The sequence below is a fragment of the Oryctolagus cuniculus genome, chromosome X, assembly GCF_051225735.1.
Source record: "Oryctolagus cuniculus isolate XC-2025 breed Fujian yellow rabbit chromosome X, ASM5122573v1, whole genome shotgun sequence".
In the NCBI taxonomy this organism is placed as follows: Eukaryota; Metazoa; Chordata; class Mammalia; order Lagomorpha; family Leporidae; genus Oryctolagus; species Oryctolagus cuniculus.
Genome location: NC_142888.1, coordinates 1,090,556 through 1,110,650, shown reverse-complemented (window position 1 = coordinate 1,110,650; position 20,095 = coordinate 1,090,556). Strand labels below are relative to the sequence as shown.

The window sequence follows — 20,095 nt, the reverse complement described above, 5'->3', positions numbered from 1 at the left end:
GAAGCCACCCAGTTTATGGCAACCCTAGGAAAGAAATTCATACCTACTCTTAGAATCTTTGGAAAATGCATTGAAGTTATCCTTTAAACTAGGCGCCCATAATTCCACGAGTAGGAAGCCACTGTTCCCATGTTTAGTGCCTATCGCTTGGATTTTACCTGCAGATTTGCACCTGCAGAGAGATTTCTTTCCTGAGAAAATTGAGCCCACTCCCCTGAGAGTGTTCACGTTTAAACAGAAGGCAGGCAAGAACAGGCATTGCAAAGAAACAATTTCATTCTTCTGTGGTGGAATTTTTGATATTGGGCACCTTGGCAGAGGTGAGTTTTCTGGAGGAAAACTGCCTGTTCAGACAGAATGGGTGTTAATGAGAAATCCCTGTTTAGATACACACACACACACACACACACACACACACGAGGGGCAGGAGAGGGAGAGAGGAGAGCAGAGGCTGGTAAAGGAACCAGATAAAGAATTGTAAGGGACAGGATGAACTTGCTCAGAAACTGCCTCAGTGGGCCTTGTTGTGTGCCTGTTTTCTGATTGTGAGCCTGTTTCTTTCTCTCTCCTCCTTTTGTTTGTCCTGGAATCAAACCAAAGTCTCCTCTAATTGTAAACATAGCACCGAGATCCTTGCCAGTGTTGGTTCATTGCAATGTATCCACCGCTTACCGTGTTCCAAAGGCTAAAAGCAAATGATCTTGCCCTCTCAGAGCAGCTCAACCTGGCTTCTGTCCCTTTGACCTTGCAAAAGTGTTTCCCAGGATGGATTGATTTATGTTGTTGCACAGCATTCACTGGGACTCTCGGAGCCTTGTTAATAGCTTCTCTCAGAATATACCAATTAGTGCATTTTAAATCTCTTCTGAAATAATGGATATTTTAAAAAATCATTCCAGAAATTGCACTAAATATGAAATGGCAGCCTTCCTAATGTGCTACAGGTTTGATAGAGACACAGTTTAAAAGAAAAATAAGTTTAATGGCGCTAATTGGAGAATTTGTGGAGTGGTTTCATTATAAGAATCCCTGCCTCACTTTAAGCGAGAGCTATACTATTGGATCCATGGCATTGCCAGTGACCTCATTTGGCATCCATTTTTTGGCAGCAAAACCAATGGACCATTGTTGAACAAGTGTTGGAAAAGAATCTTCAATATTTGCCAAATGGCTTCGATGCTGTGTTATATAGAGATAATGACCCTTGAGTTTCAAAGACTGTGGTGCTGTCAGCGGCAAAGGGTATTGTGCCCTTGAGTCTCCGCTTCATCCATCCATCTATTATGGGCGTCATCTATGTTCTAACAGGAAAGTAGGTCCCTTTCCTGTTTATTCTGCTCGCTCCAGCTGCAAGTTAGTAGGAGAGGCAGTTGAAGCTGCTTCTGGGTTTAACCGTGCGTGAGCTGAGCCTGAAGCTCAATGACTGCTTGGGGTGTGGACTCTGGAAAACCCTGGAGCAGCATTTCCCAGGTCCTGCCAGGCAGACCCTCCTTCATACACATCTCAGCTCTCTCTTCAGTGTTTTCTGGAACTGAAGAGTGTGTGTGGACTAATCCATGTTCCAAATTATGATGCTTGCTGTATATACAAGGGGACTTGAGAAAGTTCATGGACAATGTGCATTGCTTTCAATTCCACTTTCCCTCTAATGTTTCAAAGCATGTGCGTGTGTGTGTGCCTGCACATTCAGTCTGTGCTCTGTGAATGTTAGGAAAATGTTGACATCTGTTATCAGTATTTTACATTTTTACACAATCATTAAATTGTTCTGAGACCTGCTGATGCTAACGTCCTTGTTTAAATTTGAGATGGATTTAGTCTTCACAAAGACCTATGTTTTCCCTCTGGACAGAAGCAGAGACATACCATGACAGGCTTAAAAACCTTAGACTAGAATGACTTTACGTTACTAGGGGAAGCTTCCTGCATTGTTGGTGGGAATCTTAAGTGGTTCAGCCACTTTGGAAAATAGTCTCAAAAGGCTAAGCACTGTATTACTGTATCACACAACAATTTCACTCTTATGTGTATACAGAAGAGAATCAAAAGCATATATCCACCTAAAAATTTGTATATTAATTTTGTAAAAGTATAATAGCCAAGAAGTGGAAGAAACACAAATTTCCATCAACTTATGAGTGAATAAATAAAATATGGTCCATCCATATAAGCTATGTTATATGGCCAAACAAAGGCTGAAATATTCATACAAGCTATGGTGTGGATGAACATTGAAACATGCTAACTGAAAGAAGCCAGTCACAAAAGGACACATTGTATGGTCCCATTTATATGAAATACCCAGAATACGCATGTCCAAAGTGACAGAAAGTAGATCAGTGGTTGCTAGGGGCTGGGGAAAGTGGGAATGTGGAGTGAATGGGTATTTGATTGTGTTGTTGGTTGTTCAACTCTGTGAATATAATGAAAACCACTGAATTATAGATTTTAAATGGGTGAATTGTATGTTTGTGGCTTAGATCTCAATAAAGATGTTAGCCAGCCAGCTATACAGATATTAGCACTGTCAGCATCCTACCAGGTGTACCACAGCAACATTTTATTTCTCAAAGACACTGGCTGTCTCTGCTTTGTAAATACTGCAAAGCCTCAGGTAGACTTTGTTTTGCTCTTGGAGAATTTTATGATTATTTATTTGCCCTGAATAAAGGGAGTCATTGTTGCATAATGAATGAGCAGAAAGTAAGCACTGTTTTTTTCTGCATTTGATAATATAATTGTACCATTTTTGTGAAATCTGAACAGAGTTACACTGTAGGACCCCAGCTAGCTTCCTGGATTATTTAGACTGTCAACTCCAATAATCTCAGAATGCTTAAAGGAAGGTTGGGGAGTGTGGCAGCTAGATTGCTTAGCAGCTGAGCACTTGGAAGGAGAAATGGATTAATCATCACACATATGGTGATCCATTAAGGTACATTTGCAAATCTATTTAAAACTGATTTTCAAAAGCTTTTTCCATTTGTGGCTCCTTCTTGTCACTACAGATTTTGTGTGAATTGTATTTTGCATTATCAGTACCAACAGAGTGGAACTAGTTGTCCTTTTAATTCTAATTTGGAGATCAGTCTTGCCATACCGGTAGTCTTGATTTTAAAGTCCAAGCTCCAGGAGCAGCAGTTTTCCCGAGGGAAATGGGAACCTTGGAGAATGCTGTGGTGACACTGAGTATCTATTGGCTGTGAGGTCTTGGAGGTGGGAGAAGCCATGTCAGTCAAGGTTTCTTACCTCAAGACCTCAGCAGCCCAGGAGGGAAAGCATTAAGTGGGCAGAGTGTAGTGTGGGTGGGCTCATCCCACCCACTTCCTCTTATGTATTTTTTTTTTTGACAGGCGGAGTGGATAGTGAGAGAGACAGAGAGAAAGGTCTTCCTTTTGCCATTGGTTCACCCTCCAATGGCTGCCACAGCTGGCGCGCTGCAGCCGGCGCACCGCGCTGATCCGAAGGCAGGAGCCAGGTGCTTCTCCTGGTCTCCCATGGGGTGCAGGGTCCAAGCACTTGGGCCATCCTCCACTGCACTCCCTGGCCACAGCAGAGAGCTGGCCTGGAAGAGGGGCAACCGGGAAAGAATCCGGCGCCCCGACCAGGACTAGAATCCGGTGTGCCGGTGCCGCAAGGTGGAGGATTAGCCTATTGAGCCGCGGCGCCGGCCCCTCTTATGTATTGATGCTTCCTGAGTCCATCTGGAAGGATACTCATTTGATCACTGGGACAGATTTTCCAGGGCATTGATGGCCTCAGGTGGCAGGCAAGTCTCAGCCAACACTCGTTAAATACAAGGTGTTCTGCTCTCCTCCTTCCTGGGCTTTTGGTAAGGTGTTCGTAGCTGCCCTGGTGCTCCAGGTCTTCTCAGCTTTGAGGAGCTATTAGCTATCATGCAAGGCATAAGTGGTATGAAGCCAGGCTGCCTTGTTTGTACTTGTATGTCGTGTGTGTACCAAAGTGGGCAGAGTGAGCGCTGCTGCGGGCACAGGCAAGCCTGCTCACATTTTGATGTCCTGCATCTATTTGTGCTGGAACTTAGATGCAGTGTGAGATAAGAGAAAACCAGGCCTACGTCACATTCACTTACATCCACACCCAATGAAAGAGAGAGAGAGAGAGAGAGAGAGAGAGAGAGAGAGAGATAGGGTTTACAGGCTTCTTTTCTGAGAATCTCTATTCCTTCCATATGGTCATAGAATAAGTTTGTGATTTTAAATAGCAATGATTATGGACTATAGTCAAGACTGTTTGATATTAGAGCAGAATAGTCGTAGTAGCTAATATGTATTGAGCTGTGGCTAAGTACATTGTTACTCCCATTGTACAGAGAAGGAAACTGAGGCCCAGAGCTTGTCCAGAAGAGGTCAGGTGGGTCTGCATTCAGAGCTTTCTCTTCGCTACATGGCATGCTGCCTTTGGCGGTAAATAATATCCCTGCTTCAAGGTCAGACTGAATTCCGATTTGCGGTTAATACTGGGACAGGAAGCAATCCATAAATAGACATGGTCCTGTTTAGATTTGATTCCAAACCTAATGATGTATGTAATTACATGATTACTGCTATTAGTATATGGCAGTGATGACTGAGCTGCCAACGTTTATTTCATGCAGGAAACTAGACTGGCAACCACAGCTTAATGCACTAGCGCTGGTAATTAGTGAAGCTCTCACTTAACTAAATGGGTCATTTGCCTTTGAAACCAGCATGCAAATACAAGTACAGTAGTCTATCTGTCACCCACTCTGCCTCTTTTGTCCTCAGTTGAGGCATTGGCTGTAGTTGTTTCTTGAGCTATCCATACATTTCAAATAAACTGCACAAGAAACATTGACAGAGGGGAGACGTGCTGAAGTTGAGTGACTCCAGTGTCTCCATCTGGGACCCATGAGGCTCTTGTGGCCGGACAAGGAGGAGCCTCCGGGCCTCACTGCATTAGCAGGTTGTAACGCATTGCTCTGTTTCCATGCAGATGTTGTGTCTGATTGGTCTCCTGTCCATGAAGCTGCGATCCATGGACGTGTGCTCTCTCTGAGGAACCTCATCAGCCAGGTAGCTTTCTGACAAACAAAATGGTAACTATTAAGTACATCCTATTGCTGTACCACTCTAAGAGGAAAATCATCGCTTCACAGTAAGATACAAATTTCCTCTTCAGCAAAATGAGGTGCATCGTGTCCCACACAAGCAGTTGTTTCTTTGGAGGCTGGCATAATACCAGAATGTAATGCAGTGAGAGGCACATAGCAGCTTATTCACTACCTGCCTGTTGAATGAATGACCTGCAAGTTAGTGTATTTACATCGCCATCACTTGATTCAGTAGACTGTGTCTTAAAAAATAGCATGTACGACAGTGGCTCTCTGGTGGCTTTGACAATGTCTGCAGCACACTGGGGAGGTGGGTGAGAGTGGCTTCTAGTGGTGGAGACCAAGGGTGCTGCTCAGCATCCTCCAGTGCGTTGGGCAGCCCCTCTGCATCAAAAATCACTCAGCCCCAGATGTCAGCAGTGCTGTTTCAAAAACGCTCATGTAAAATAAAGACTTAAAAATGTCTTTTTGTCAATATGTAGTTGTAATTTCAAAGACATTTTCAGTTCTGCTAAATCCCCAGTTGACAGTAGCTCTGAACAGTTCAATTTTTGTTTCTCTGCTCTTCAGGTGTAATTTTTAAAAAAATTTATTTATTTGACAGGTAGAGTTACAGACAGTGAGAGAGAGAGAGACAGAGAGAAAGGTCTTCCTTCCTTTGGTTCACCAGTCCCCCCACCCCCCAAATGGCTGCTACGGCCGGAAATGTGCCTATCTGAAGCCAGGAGCCAGGTGCTTCCTCCTGGTCTTCCATGCGGGTGCAGGGCCCAAGCACTTCGGCCATCCTCCACTGCCCTCCTGGGTCACAGCAGGGAGCTGCACTGGAAGAGGAGCAACAGGGACTAGAACCCGGTGCCCATATGGGATGGCGGCGCCACAGGCGGAGGATTAACCAAGTGAGCCCCGGCACCGGCCCCTCTTCAGGTGTAATTTTGAGCACACATTGATTTGAGTTTTGCTGGTTGGAAATTACCGGAGTCCTAAGCAAAGGCATTTTTAAGGGAGACGTTTAAGTGACCATTCAGAATCCTAGCAGTTTTGGTCTCAAAATTCTGCTCTCTGAAAAGACAACATAGATCTTTTAAGTTAGAGCTCTTAGCCTTTTCTGCACCAAGAACCTCTTTGGCAGTCTGGCAGTGTCCATGAACCTCTTCTCAGAGTCAAGTTTCAAATGTATAAAATACAGTGTGCCTGAAACATATCAAAATAGTAAAACATAATAATATATGGGCTTTAAAAGTAATTCCTTAACTAAGAATACTAGTGGTGATTCTAATAATTACCGTACTTTCCAGCTAAGATAAGCATACATTTTGAGATATTTTAGGTCTGTGCAACCATCATGATATAATAAAAACATCTGTGATTACTGTGGTGATAGTCCTATTCACTGCTGCTATTACTGTGGTTTGTTATGTAATATTTGAAGGGCATGCTAAATTTCATGTAGAATTTAGTAAAAAAATAGGCTTTTTAAAAACGTCCAATTTTGGGGCTGGTGCTGTGCTGTAGTAGGTTAAGCAGCTGTCTGCGGCACTGGTATCCCATATGGGTGCCGTTTCAAGTCCTGGCTGCTCCTCATCCAATCCAGCTCTCTGCTATGGCCTGAGAAAGCAGTAGAAGATGGCCCAGGTGCTTGGACCCCTGCACCCATGTGGGAGACTGGGAGGAGGCACCTAGCTCCTGGCTTCTGGCTTCGGATCAGCCCAGCTCTGGCTGTTCTGGCCATTTGGGGAGTGACCCAGAGGATGGAAGACTTCTCTGTCTGTAACACTGCCTCTCAAGTAAATAAATAAATCTTTTAAAAGAAATTCCAATTTCATGACCCTGTCTAAATTAAGAAATCCTCCTATATGAAAACAGTTTGCAAAGAAAAATTTCATATTATCATAAGGCACTATCTTTTAAACTGTTTTATGATAGCACAAGCCTATTATCCAAAGAAATATAGATTATAACACCTAATGCTAGCTAAAAGAAGTTAGGCTGCTTCTCAGATAAAGTGGAAAATTTACCTTATTTTATGTGACAGAAATGATCATTGCAGCTTTTATACATCACTTGTTAAGGTGGACAGATACCATTTATAGTCTTTATTTATGTGTTGACTGAATACCAGCCAGAACCATGTCTTTAGGTAAGTTCTATCCCATTATTCGAGTTATCTTCTTGCAACCTCAATTTCCACCTTCAGAAAATGAACATCCTCATATCTGCCTGATTCAGTGCACCCCAAAACTTAGTAGCCAAATTGCCTCAACATTCAGTGACATAATACAGCACCATTATTTCTTGCTAATGAATGTTTGGGTCAGCTGACATGGCTTGCATGTGGCTCCATGCTGTGTATTGGGTCCAGCTCTGTTGCACATCTCTTATCCTGTGTGGACTACTGCTAGCTGAGGAAAAGGGAAAAGGCTGAAACATAGAAAGGCAAGCCCGATCCTGTAAGAATACTTTGAAGCTTTGCTTATGTCACATCCACTAACATCCCACTGATCAAAGCAAGTCATGTGACGAAGTCCAAAGTCACAGTTCGAAGAAGTATATTTTGCCAACTATGAGATCATAGAGAGGATATGAATGTCTTACATTACTAAAGGAGAATAAAGAACTGAAACCAAAAATTCAATCTGTTATGTTAACTTATATGGGTTTGAATGAATTAACTGAGGTAAGGACATCTGTGAGTTACCTAGCAACTGTCATCACAAAAGATATCTAGTTTCTTTTTACAATAAATGTAGCACTTAGGATAATCAAAGAATACTGAAAAACACTTGGTAAATTAAATAAGCATATTTTAGTAAGGTGAATAAGATACAAACTTCAAAAGTCTATAAAAAACAAAGAGAAAATTATATATAAAAATTATCATTAAGTCCAAAAAAGGGGAGAAACTGAATACATAAATATTTATTCTTTTGGATAATAGCTATTCTGACGCGGTGAGGTGATATCTTGTTGTGGTTTTGATTTGCATTTCCCTGATGGCTAGTGATGTTGAGCATTTTTCATATAGTAGTTAGACATTTGTATTTCTTCTTTTGAGAACTGTCTATTCGTCCTTTGCCCATTTCTTAACTGGATTTTTTTTGGTTGAGTTTTTTGGGTTGTAGACATATTTTGGATACTAATCCCTATGTCAGAAAGATAGCTTGCAAGCGTCTCCCATTCTGTTGGATATCTCTTCACCCTATTGGTTCTATATCATGGCTTCACAATGACATAATCCTGGATGATTTTTGAAAATAACAATGCTTGGACCTCATCCCAGATATCCTTATTTGGCTCCGGAAGGTCTCGTGTAATGATTTATTTATTTATTTATTTATTACAGGCAGAGTGGACAGTGAGAGAGAGACAGAGAGAAAGGTCTTCCTTTTGCTGTTGGTTCACCCAACAATGGCCGGTGCAGCCGGCGCTGCAGCCGGCGCACTGCGCTGATCCGAAGGCAGGAGCCAGGTGCTTCTCCTGGTCTCCCATGGGGTGCAGGGCCCAAGCACTTGGGCCATCCTCCACTGCACTCCCGAGCCATAGCAGAGAGCTGGCCTGGAAGAGGGGCAACCGGGACAGAATCTGGCGCCCCGACCGGGACTAGAACCCGGTGTGCCGGCGCCGCTAGGTGGAGGATTATCCTAGTGAGCCGTGGCGCCGGCTTCATGTAATGATATTTTTAAAAAAATTCATTTATTTGAGAGGTAGAGCTACAGATAGAGGGGGAGAGACAGAGAGAAAGGTCTTCCACCTTCTGGTTCACTCCTCAAATGGCCACAAGAGCTGGAGCTGGGCTGATCTGAAGCCAGAAGCCAGGAGCTTCTTCTGGGTCTCCCACGTGGGTGCAGGGGCCCAGGGACTTGGGTCATCTTCTATTGCTTTCCCAGGTCATAGCAGAAAGCTGGATTGGAAGAGGAGCAGCTGGGACACGAACTGGTGCCCATATGGGATGCCAGCTCTGCAGGTGGAGGCTTAGCCTACTAAGCCACAGTGCTGGCCCCTGCATTGGTATTTTTAAAAGGTTCTTCAGAACCACTGTGTTTTGAAAACAAAAGCCCATTTTGGAAGTTGTAGGAGATCTTGAGGCATTTGACACAAAAGGAATAACACGAGAAAAGGAACAAAATGACTGGTAGGTTAATTAAAGTGAACTTGTTCATCAGAAGTTAATATTAGAAAATTGAGGAAGCAAGCAATAGACTAAGAGGAAAATTTTGTAATAAGTGAATCTTATGTATACATATGTGTGGATGTCAAACTTTTTTTTTGTACCAAAATAAACTTAACCTTTAAATTCTCTATTCCACAAACCTTTTGAATATGGGACTCCTATTCTTAGCCTAAAATCAGTACAAAATAGACCAGCAGCCCAACACAAAAAATGTGTAAGATATTTGAATTGGCACTTCCTTAGAGGAGGGGAGCCACATGTTCATGAAATGTATCAAGATGTGCTTATTAGTAGTTAGGGTAATACAAGCTACAAGTTTGAGATATTGATACCCTTTCTGCCCACCGAAATGGTTGTATTTGGAAAGACTGATAATGTGTAAGTGTTAGTAAGGATGTAACACGACTGGAATTCTCATATGTTGCTAGTGGGAGTTTAAATGTGTGCAATCCAATTTGGGAAATTTTAAAACAATATCTACTAAAGCTAAAAAAAAACCAAATCAAAAAATCAACCCTACTCTATAGCTCAGCAATTCTATTTTTAAGTTTATACACAATAGCTATGTGTGCATATGTTTATAAAAAGACAGGCATGGCTATATACACAGCTGTAACAAAAATCACTTTGAAAGTAACATAAATGTCCATCAAAAGTAAAATGGATAAGTATATTATGGCATTTTATTACTTAAAACTAAAAAAAAATTATTACTTAAAATTAATGAGAATGGATGAATAAAAGTACCCAAGCACACACACAAGAATACATACTTTATAGTTCAATTAATATAATGTTCAAAGCCAGAGAAGATGAATCTCTGGTGTTAGGAGTTGGTTAGTGAATACCATTGAGAGTAGAGATGGGTGGTGATGGATGGAGCATAACTGGTCTGGTTGGTAGCAATTCTTTTCTTTACCTGTAAAGTGCTTACACAGGCATAGTTGCTGTGTGGTATTCACTGAGATTTATGTGTAGGACTTGAGAACTTTTTTGGATATCTGTTGTACTTCAACACAGATGTATTAAACAACAACAGTAGTGTTTCTTTAGGCCAGCACGAAACAGTTGCACCACCACCTGAGCACAATGTGGTCTTAACTTGGTGGTTCTCACTCTAGACTGTACTTTCGAAAATCCTCTCGGACTGGAGTCTGGTGGGGGTCCTTAAAAATCCCAGTGCCTGAATTCAACCTCCTTTGATTATATTGTAGTCGCTCTGGGAAGCATCCTGGGTATCAGGATTGGTGTTTTGTTTTGTTTTTACAGCTCCCCAGGTAATGTCAATGCACAGCCAAGATTAGGAAGCTTTCCAGTAAGTTCTCACTCTGAGCAAGTGGTGAGAACTGGCTCTTTAGTAACTTAAAAAAAGTCCTTATCATACACCCCACCCCATGGCTAAGTCATTATTAGAGTGGAAACAAGGAAAGATTCTAGCATTCTGACCTATCAGATCTTCAGGATGTGGCAGCGGATTGAAAGCTAGTTGACAAAGAACAAATCCAAGATAGCTGCCTAGAAGTTCCTGAGCACTAAGCGTCTTGCACACATAATCCTTTTAGTCTGTAATAATCTTAGAAAGTAGGTACAATGGTCACCATTTTACAGATGAAGAAGCTGAGGCTTAGCAAGATAAGTGAATGGTCCAAGGTCACACTATTAGGAGATAGTGCCAGTATTTGAATTAAGGAATTTAGGAATCACTCAGCTATCTCCGTTCCTGAGGTCTCAGTTCTAGGGATGAAAACAAGATGGTGGTGCTATTAAGAGAATTAGATTTGGCAAGACAAGGAACTCTTCTCAGGGAGAATTTGGTTGGCAAAGGCTGAATTTATGTTAATACCTGGGTCTCTGAGAGGTTATGTTTTCGAAGGTGTGTTAGCCAGCTTTTCATCACTGTAGGAAATACCTGAGAGGAGTCCTTGAGAAGGAGGACAGTTTATTTTTGTTTTGGAGGTTCACAGGCCAAGCTTGGGTGGCCCCATTGGTCTGGTGTGGGCTGGGGGCTGTGTATGGTAGAACACGTGCAGAGGGAGGATCCTATGGTGAGGTAGAAAGCAGAGAGGAAGCATAGTCATCATCTATATCTAATGTGGTCTCTCATAAAGCCACCATGATTCCATCATAGTGGCTGCACTCCAATAATTCAATCCAATCTGATCACTTTCCATGGCCCACCCTTAGACACTATCATTGAATTATGTTCCATCCTTGATCTATTCACATAAGACTTTGGGGAGCAAGCTCTTAATGCATGGGTCATTGGTAGGCACCAAACTTGTTGCAAGCCATGCCAGCAGGGAATTAGAAAATGTATTATGGATGGAGATTTAGATTTGAAAGTAATTTTAAGTTTCTCTCTCTCTCTCTCTCTCTCTCTCTGTGTGTGTGTGTGTGTGTGTGTGTGTGTGAGAGAGAGAGAGAGAATTGAGGGAAAAAATGATTTGTGGGCAAGTCCTTGAGGGAATGCCTATGTTGGAAAAACATAGGAAAATGACAGTCAGTGAAAGAGATAGAAAAAAAGGTCATCAGAGGTTAGAAGTCAGATAGAAGTATACTTTAGAAGCCAGAGGAGAGGTTTCACAAGGTCAGGACGCATATGTTGCAAATTCAGAGGTGGAAGGAGGTAGAGCACAGAGAGATGTATATTGGATTCGACAAGGAGGCATTCACTGGTGAGCTTTAAAAACAGTTTTGACAGGATTTTGGCAGGTTTGTATGGGTAAAAGGAGAGGCAATGGGCATAGGCAGGTTTTTTTTGGAAAAAAAAGAAGGAACAGTGAAGGGAAGAAGGATATTGAGTGGTAGCTTGGCAGAAGGTTGGGATTGAGGGATGGGAAGATGCAGAAAGCCAAAGCAAAGCGTGCCTGAAGAGGAGAGATGTGGGCCACCAACACATGTGAGAAGATGGATGACAGAAGATCATGGGGAAGGAGGAGGGACTGGGTGAGCTCTGACTCATGTATTTATTCCTCAAAGAAACAAGAAAAGAAAAAGAAGACTGGGGAAAATACCGACAGGTAGGGCTAAAGGGAGCGTAGGAACGGGACGTCAGATGGCTCTGGTCTGCTTGGTGAAGTAGAAAGGTAATGAGCATTCAGGTGAATGGGAGTGAGATGGTGTCCATGAGCTTCTTCTCTGTTGAGTGTTACACAAGGAAGTGGCAGCTGTGGACTGGGAAAAGGACAAAGCCTGACCAGTTGGTCCAGACTAGGTGAGTGTGTGATTTGGGGTTTGGACAGCAAGTTGCACTGTCTTGCCTGTGGGTGCTCTGGTAGTGCACAGCCCCAGGGACCCATCCGAAAGAGCTGCTGATCACAGGCTGAGATTAGGTGACATTGATAATAAGAAAAATGAAATATAAGCCATCCAGTCAATATTTCTTTTTAACTGAGAACCCTCTGTGGACTGGATAGTGTGTGAAGTTATAGGTTAAAAATTACCTAATGATATATGATTCAGACTTGTCAATAATTTAGACAAATCACCACAGTTCATTTAAAGTAGAACTGTAGCTTGATGGTGAAATATAAACAAGGCCCTATATTTTTAGAAAGAAAAGAACCTCATTGAAGTGGGAATATGTAATGCGGGGTGAAAATGTTCTCTATTGTGAATAATTCCTTTATTGGATCTCATTTACCTGGATTTATGTATAAACACCTAAATGCTGGTCACACATGGCAGTCATGACTGGTGGAGTATGTTTCCCATAGTAGAACAACTAAGACTTCATTTAAAGGACAGTTTTCTTGCAGCTCATGATCTGTTGCACAGATGAAAATGCAGCTGACATTTTGCTGTGAATTTCTTGCGTATTCTAGCAATGTGGAAGTGGTTGGATGAGTATGGAGCATTGCGAGGGAATAAAAAGGACTTGAGAACAAATCTTTGAGGGGATGCCTCCAGTAAGACAATAAAATAATAATGCCAAGAATAAAATAAAATAGCAGGTGCCACATTGTGAATTCCATGGGTGGTACTTGTGAAGGGATAAATGCAGTAACCCAAATTCTTCTTGAGCCAGGGGGTCGATAGCATTTATGGAGTGCTCATTAGGTATAAATGGGATTTGAGGCAATGAAAGGTGGGGAGACACAGTCTCTTCCCTCCCTGTGAGCAGCAGAGCTGCGATGGCAAAACACCATAAAGGGCGCTGGAGTTTCTAGTTCAAAAGCCGGATATGGAGAGTCTCATAAAACCCCGTCCCAGGCTCTTGGGTTTGAGCTCCTGGAGACTCAGGTGTAGGCTAGAAAGACTGGCTATCTCAAACTATGTGAACCCGCCAATCAGGTTAAAAGCCAAAAGGACAGGGTGATTAGGGCTGACTCATAAATGCTCACAAAAGTAGAAGAATGTGTGTCGGGCACGATGGTGAGTGAGGCAATGTATTGGAACGGCTTTAAACAACCTGTAACTACTCTGGGAAGAAAAGGTGCAATATATTACTGAATCATTCATTAAACTAACCGTGCTCTTAAAGTTCCAGGAAAAGAATTTTATTGCACAAATGTCCTCTGGCTAAGGATAATGTGTTCCAAGTGCTTTTCATGTTTTGACTGTCTTGGGCTGGTGACCCGTCCCCTGGAGAGCACATTTTCTCAGAAGTTGATCCCAGGAGTTCAGCCCTCACTTAAGGGGAGGGGATTACAACCGGCTATGAATATCAGGGGACAGGAATCACTAGGGACCTCCTAGGTCAGAGACATGCAAGGCAGGCACAGTGAAGCTCCTCTTATTCTCTGCCTTATTCTTGCTGGCATAGTTGTCACTACCACTAAGTACTAGACAGAGCCCGATGTCAGATGGGCTGACTGGGCTGGCTGGAGCTGGGGGGGGGGGCATCTTCTTGGAAATTGCCCACTAGGGTTGGCTTGGGGGAGCTGTACAGTTCTGGAAGTGATGTGGCTGCCTGTGGCCACCCCTGATTTGCTTTGCCTTACTGACCAATTCTGCACTTATTCATACTGGTACCCTTCTTATGGACATCTTTTGCCCAAGATCCATGCCCTGGCCTGTCCTTTCAACCACTTGTCTGATGCATTTACATAACTTTTGCCTCATGTAACAATCACACCTCTCTTATTGCTTTGACAAAGCAGCTTTTGAAAAGTGTGATGATTATGTGAGAAAATTTTCCCCCTGCTAATTGGACATTTTAAAATCTTATACATGAAGAATGAAATAAGAAATTATATATTCTTTCCTTTAATCAAGATCAGGGTTAGCATTTTTTTCTGTAAAGGGCCAGATAGTAAATATTGTCGGTTTTGTGGGCCATACATTTTCTGTCATACTCAACTCTGTACTAAGTGCTTTTTGCTAAGTGATTATCACAAAGTTTATTAATCCAGTTGGGTGTTGATGGGCATTCATTTTTTTTAATTTTAATTTTTTTTTGACAGGCAGAGTGGACAGTGAGAGAGAGAGACAGAGAGAAAGGTCTTCCTTTGCCGTTGGTTCACCCTCCAATGGCCCCCGCGGCCGGTGCGCTGTGGCTGGCACACCACGCTGATCCGAAGGCAGGAGCCAGGTACTTCTCCTGGTCTCCCATGGGGTGCAGGGTCCAAGCACTTGGGCCATCCTCCACTGCACTCCCGGGCCACAGCAGAGAGCTGGCCTGGAAGAGGGGCAACCGGGACAGAATCCGGCGCCCCGACCGGGACTAGAACCCGGTGTGTCGGCGCCTCAAGGCGGAGGATTAGCCTAGTGAGCCGCGGCGCCGGCCCGGGCATTTGGTTTTTTTGTAGGCTTTGGCTATTGTGACCAACACTGTTGTAAATATTCTTGTATATACAGGCAGTCCTTTTGGAATTCCATGGAAATGGAATTAAAATGTTTATTTTGGTGCCAACACCGATTTTCTATAAACTTTTTGAAGCCTTTTCATATTTACATAAGTGTGTATTTATTGAATGTCTATACTTAAGAGTCAGTTTTCCAGGTAGTAGGCAAGTACATCAGCTCTAATAAAAACAAGTTGAGCATCCTTAACCCAAGAATCTGAAATCCAAAATGCTCCAAAATCTAAGAGTTTTGAGTGTGGACATGATGCCAATAAGTAAAAAACTGCACACTGTGAAACTCTGTTTCATGCACAAAATTATCAAAATATTATATAAAATTTCCTTCAGGCTATATAAATGAGGTATATACATAAATGTACTTCATGTTTAGACTTGGGTCCTGTCCCCAAAATAATTATTAGGTATATGCAAATATTCCAGAATCTGGTCCCAAGCATTTTAAAAAAGGGATATTCCCAACCTGGACTGCCAAGTTGTTTCCCTGAGTGGCTGTACCACTTTACCCTCCCACCAGCAGTGTAGGGCAGGTCCCTTTTTTTTTTCTTTCATCGTAATCACCTGAGTGTACCGTCTGACTTTGAGCCAGGTAAACTGTGACTGTGACTGAAAAGCAACCCAACCCCGGGGCCCTGTTGCCTTGCACACCTTACTCTGCTCATTTCCTCTCTGCCAGGGCTGGCCTGTGAACCTCATCACGGCAGATCGTGTGTCCCCACTCCATGAAGCCTGCCTCGGAGGGCATCTCTTGTGCGCAAACATTTTATTAAAGCATGGAGCTCAGGTAAGTGCAACCGACATAACATCCGAGAAACCAAGCATGAGAAATGACTACTTCTATTCCTTCTGAATAATTTCCAGCCTTTTTGATTAGCCTGATTTGAAATATGAAGAGGGCTGTTTATGGACATCAAGTTTGTTTGTGTTAGTGGTGGATGAAATACTGAGCTTTGAGCTAGAAACTCATGTTAGAGTATATTTAAGTTTCTAAAAGGCACTACTAATAAATAGCTGGGAAACTTCTGCCTTCATTGCAATGACTGGAAAATGATTAAAATAGTGTAGAAAGCAGCACAACATTTGGCTGGGATGACTGGAATGTCTGGGGAGACAGAAAATCCTTGTGTGGTCTCATCCATTAGTAGGCAGCCTGGACTTGTTCAGGGCTTACGTGGGAGCAGAGATTGCAGGAGCAGCCAAAAGGGTGAGCTGTCTGCTTGCATCACATTTGTTACTGTTCCCTTGGCCAACACCAATCACGTGGGCAGGTGTAGATTCAGGGATGAGAAAACTAGCGTCAGGCTTGTGATGGGAGGAGTTGCAAAGCTATGTTGCCAAAGGGGATGCTTCCCAGGATAAAAATAATTGGTGTCTAAGCTGAAACCAAAGAATCTGTTGAAGTTGGTCTGCCGAATGGTGCCTTGGGGGAAATTGTGGGCTGCCTACCCACCTCGAATAGCAAATGCCAGTGCCGGGAAGTGAAGTTTGCCAGAAGCAAATTTCAAGTCATTCCCTATGGCAGGAGAGTGAGTGGGTGGGTGAGAGGGTTCAGAACACAAGCAGCCTCATGCACACCAAGAAAATGGGCTTTGTTCTGAGATCAGTAGAGAGCTAGAGTTGGGCACATCACCAGGATTATGTTGGGGTTAAGGAAACTTATTCAAAGTTGGAGAGAGGGCCAGGGTCAAGGTGAAGCAAGACAGGTACCTAAGGTAGAAACTTTACAGAGGTGCTCACTCCTGGTGGGGGGACACTCATGGGGCCCTGAGGGTGAGTGTCTCCTTAAGCGTTGTATCCTGGGCATCACTTATGCCTCACTGTAATCCTGGCCTTGCTTAGAGGTAGAGTGTGAGAATGAATTTATTATCACTGCTTAACAGAGCCACCAGTGAAGTATCTAAAGACACAGAAGAATATATCTTCACTTGGCTTTGCCATTCACCATTTGATTGTAGCCCAAAGACTGTGAAGCGAGATGTTAATTTGTAAATTTTGATCTGATTTCCAACTTTAGAAGAGATAGCCCCAGACAGCATAGTCTCATGGTCCTAGGACATTAACCAGTTATACATCTATGAGGACACTTCAAAAACTATGTGGGGAAATGGAATTACTGGATAAGTTTACTTCGGCCTCAAACAAATGAAACTTATGCATAGATTCTTCATAATATGCATTTTCCATGAAATTTTTGAAAACTTCTCATATTTACAAATGGATTTCAGCAGTCTATTAATTGACTATAAGAATTGTCATAGGATTGGAGAGGGAGTAGGAGGTGGGATGGGAGTCGGGGTGGGAGGGAGGGAATGGAGGGAAGAAACACTATATCTCTAAAAGCTGTACATGTGAAATCTGTACTCATTAATAAAACCTTCAAAAAAAAAAAAAAGGATTTCTAGTCCAAAGTTCATCCTGGCCTTGGCTGTGCTCCGATTATCTATTAGCTGAGCAAGTCATTTACCCTCACTAGGCCTCAGTTTCCTCAGCAGAAAAATGAGAACTTGCACTGAGCATAGTAAAACATTCTTTACCAATGTGGTCTTTTATTAATCCTAAATAATTTACAGAACCCTAATGGCTCATAATGGGTTTTACCTTTACAAAGCTGTAGACATCTTTTTCACGTCTGTCTGGGGTTGGGTATGGGAATGTGCCAGAGGAGACATATTTCATACAGTCTTCTTCATCTTTTGTCCTGACCTGAGTGATAGCTTTCAGACATGCCAAATTATATACCTATAAAAGATGAGAAAACAGGTGTAAAATGCTTTCCTGAGCTTCCTTGGATGAACCTAGTAAAAAGAAGTAATGTGGCCAATGCAAATCATTTCTTGAGTGTGTTTATTATCTATTACAGAGTTTTTGTAGATATTTTCTTTTGAAGAGTAGTTTGTCCTAAGTGTTTACCATGTTCAAGAAAAAACTTAAACTGAAGAGTATCAGAAAGCATCAAGAGAATGCTCAAATACTTATATTTGAGGGAAATAATATTTATAATATTATAAAGGTATTAAATATAAATGTAATCAAATATGTTTATACTATATCAGCGAGTTAATATATAGAATTTCACTACATAAAAGGTGACTAAACTAGTTTTATGGGTATTACCCTCGAGGACCACACAATTTTAGTTATGTTTATCATTGGAGTAGGTAGAAAGCAATGTTGCTACTATTAAAGGGGCTTGTATCTACCCATTTTTTTACCTTTGTATGTGGAATGGAAAAGGAATTTCCTGTTCTAAATAGTTACATAAACAATCACATATCATCTATCTACGTCAGATCAGTGTAGTCCAGGTACTATTTGTGGGATGAAATGTCTGAAACGTTTTGTCCAATGATGTTCCACAATCCTCTGTTGTCCCATATGCGCTCGAATATGAGATCTTTTTCTACCAAATTATTGCTCAGAATTTTTTTGTACTTTGGTCCTTGCAGTTTTTTTCCATGTTATAGAACATTGTCTTGATTACTTGAGAGCCACCTAAGTTATCTGAGATAGGACACTGTAACAGTCAGTGTTTGTGCTCTGGCTGGTCATTCTACTCAAGCTCCTAGTAGATTGATTCAGATAGAATTAGACATTTGGGTCATTAAGTCTTCATTTTTCATAAAGGTATGTACTCACAATTTTCATCATATAAACATTATTGATTTTTTAAAATTCTTAATATAAAGAGAACAGATTTCTTGTATTTCATAGGTACAGTGTAAGAAGAGAACCATATTTCCCTCCATTCCCCTCTCCCTCCCTCAATCTGCCTTCCTTCTTTTTTGTTTTTTTAAATTTTTGCAAAAACATAATATAAATCTACTATATAATCACATGCTTAATGCACCACTAATCATAATATTCAACAAGTAAAAAGTAGAAAGACAACACTATTGATTTTTTCTTTTTTCTTTTTTTTTCTTTTTTTTTTTTTTTTTTTGACAGGCAGAGTGGACAGTGAGAGAGAGAGACAGACAGAAAGGTCTTCCTTTGCCGTTGGTTCACCCTCCAATGGCCGCCGCGGCTGGCGCGCTGCGGCCGGCGCACCGCGCTGATCCGATGGCAGGAGCCAGGAGCCAGGTGCTTTTCCTGGTCTCCCATGGGGTGCAGGGCCCAAGCACCTGGGCCATCCTCCACTGCACTCCCTGGCCACAGCAGAGAGCTGGCCTGGAAGAGGGGCAACCGGGACAGAATCCGGCGCCCCAACCGGGACTAGAACCCGGTGTGCTGGCGCCGCTAGGCGGAGGATTAGCCCAGTGAGCCGCGGCGCCGGCCCACTATTGATTTTTTCTATCTTAATAAAAGTTGATGCTGGCTGGCGCTGTGGCTCACTGGGCTAATCCTCTGCCTGTGGTGCCAGCACCCCGGGTTCTAGTCCCAGTCAGGGCACCGGATTCTGCCCTGGCTGCTCCTCTTCCAGTCCAGCTCTCTGCTGTGGCCTGGGAAGGCAGTGGAGGATGGCCCAAGTGCTTGGGCCCTATACCCACATGGGAGACCAGGAGAAGCACCTGGCTCCTGCCTTCGGATCAGTGCAGCAGGCTGGCCGTGGCGGCCATTTGAGGGGGTGAACCAACGGAAGGAAGACCTTTCTCTCTGTCTCTCTCGCTCACTGTCCACTCTGCCTGTCAAAAAAAATAAAAATAAAAATAAAAAATAAAAAAAGTTGATGTTTAAATTCTCAAAAAAAAATTGTCATAGGGTTTTTCACATATTCACAATTATTGATTATTATTTGACTATTAATTATTATTAAGTGACTATAAGAATTTGAATCAGCCTTAACCTTCTTACTGGCTCCCCCCATTAATGAATGAGTTGAAAAAAATCTTTGGCATGTGTTAACTTCATATCTGCATTTAAGTAATGTAATATTTTTAAAAATTAAATTTAACAGTTTTAGATGATCCTGGCTGCATTGAGGAAACTGGATTGATGTGGGATAGGTCTAGGATGAAAATTCAAAATAAGGAAATTTGTTTGTAAGCTATTAAAAATGGTCCTAACTAGTTTCAACTTCATGATCCCAGG

The 20,095-nt window shown here is 42.3% G+C and overlaps 1 protein-coding gene across 12 annotated transcripts in view; it reads left to right on the top strand.

The window, feature by feature from the left end:
* The window catches only part of ASB9 (ankyrin repeat and SOCS box containing 9), a 98,821-nt gene that overhangs the window by 3,262 nt on the left and 75,464 nt on the right, over positions 1 to 20,095 (top strand). For all 12 annotated transcript variants that reach the window (XM_089324796.1, XM_089324794.1, XM_089324795.1 and 9 more), the window contains exons 2-3: positions 4,978 to 5,057; positions 15,744 to 15,851. In XM_089324796.1, coding sequence (XP_089180922.1) covers positions 4,978 to 5,057; positions 15,744 to 15,851 — 188 coding nt within the window. The remainder of the gene's footprint in view (positions 1 to 4,977; positions 5,058 to 15,743; positions 15,852 to 20,095) is intronic.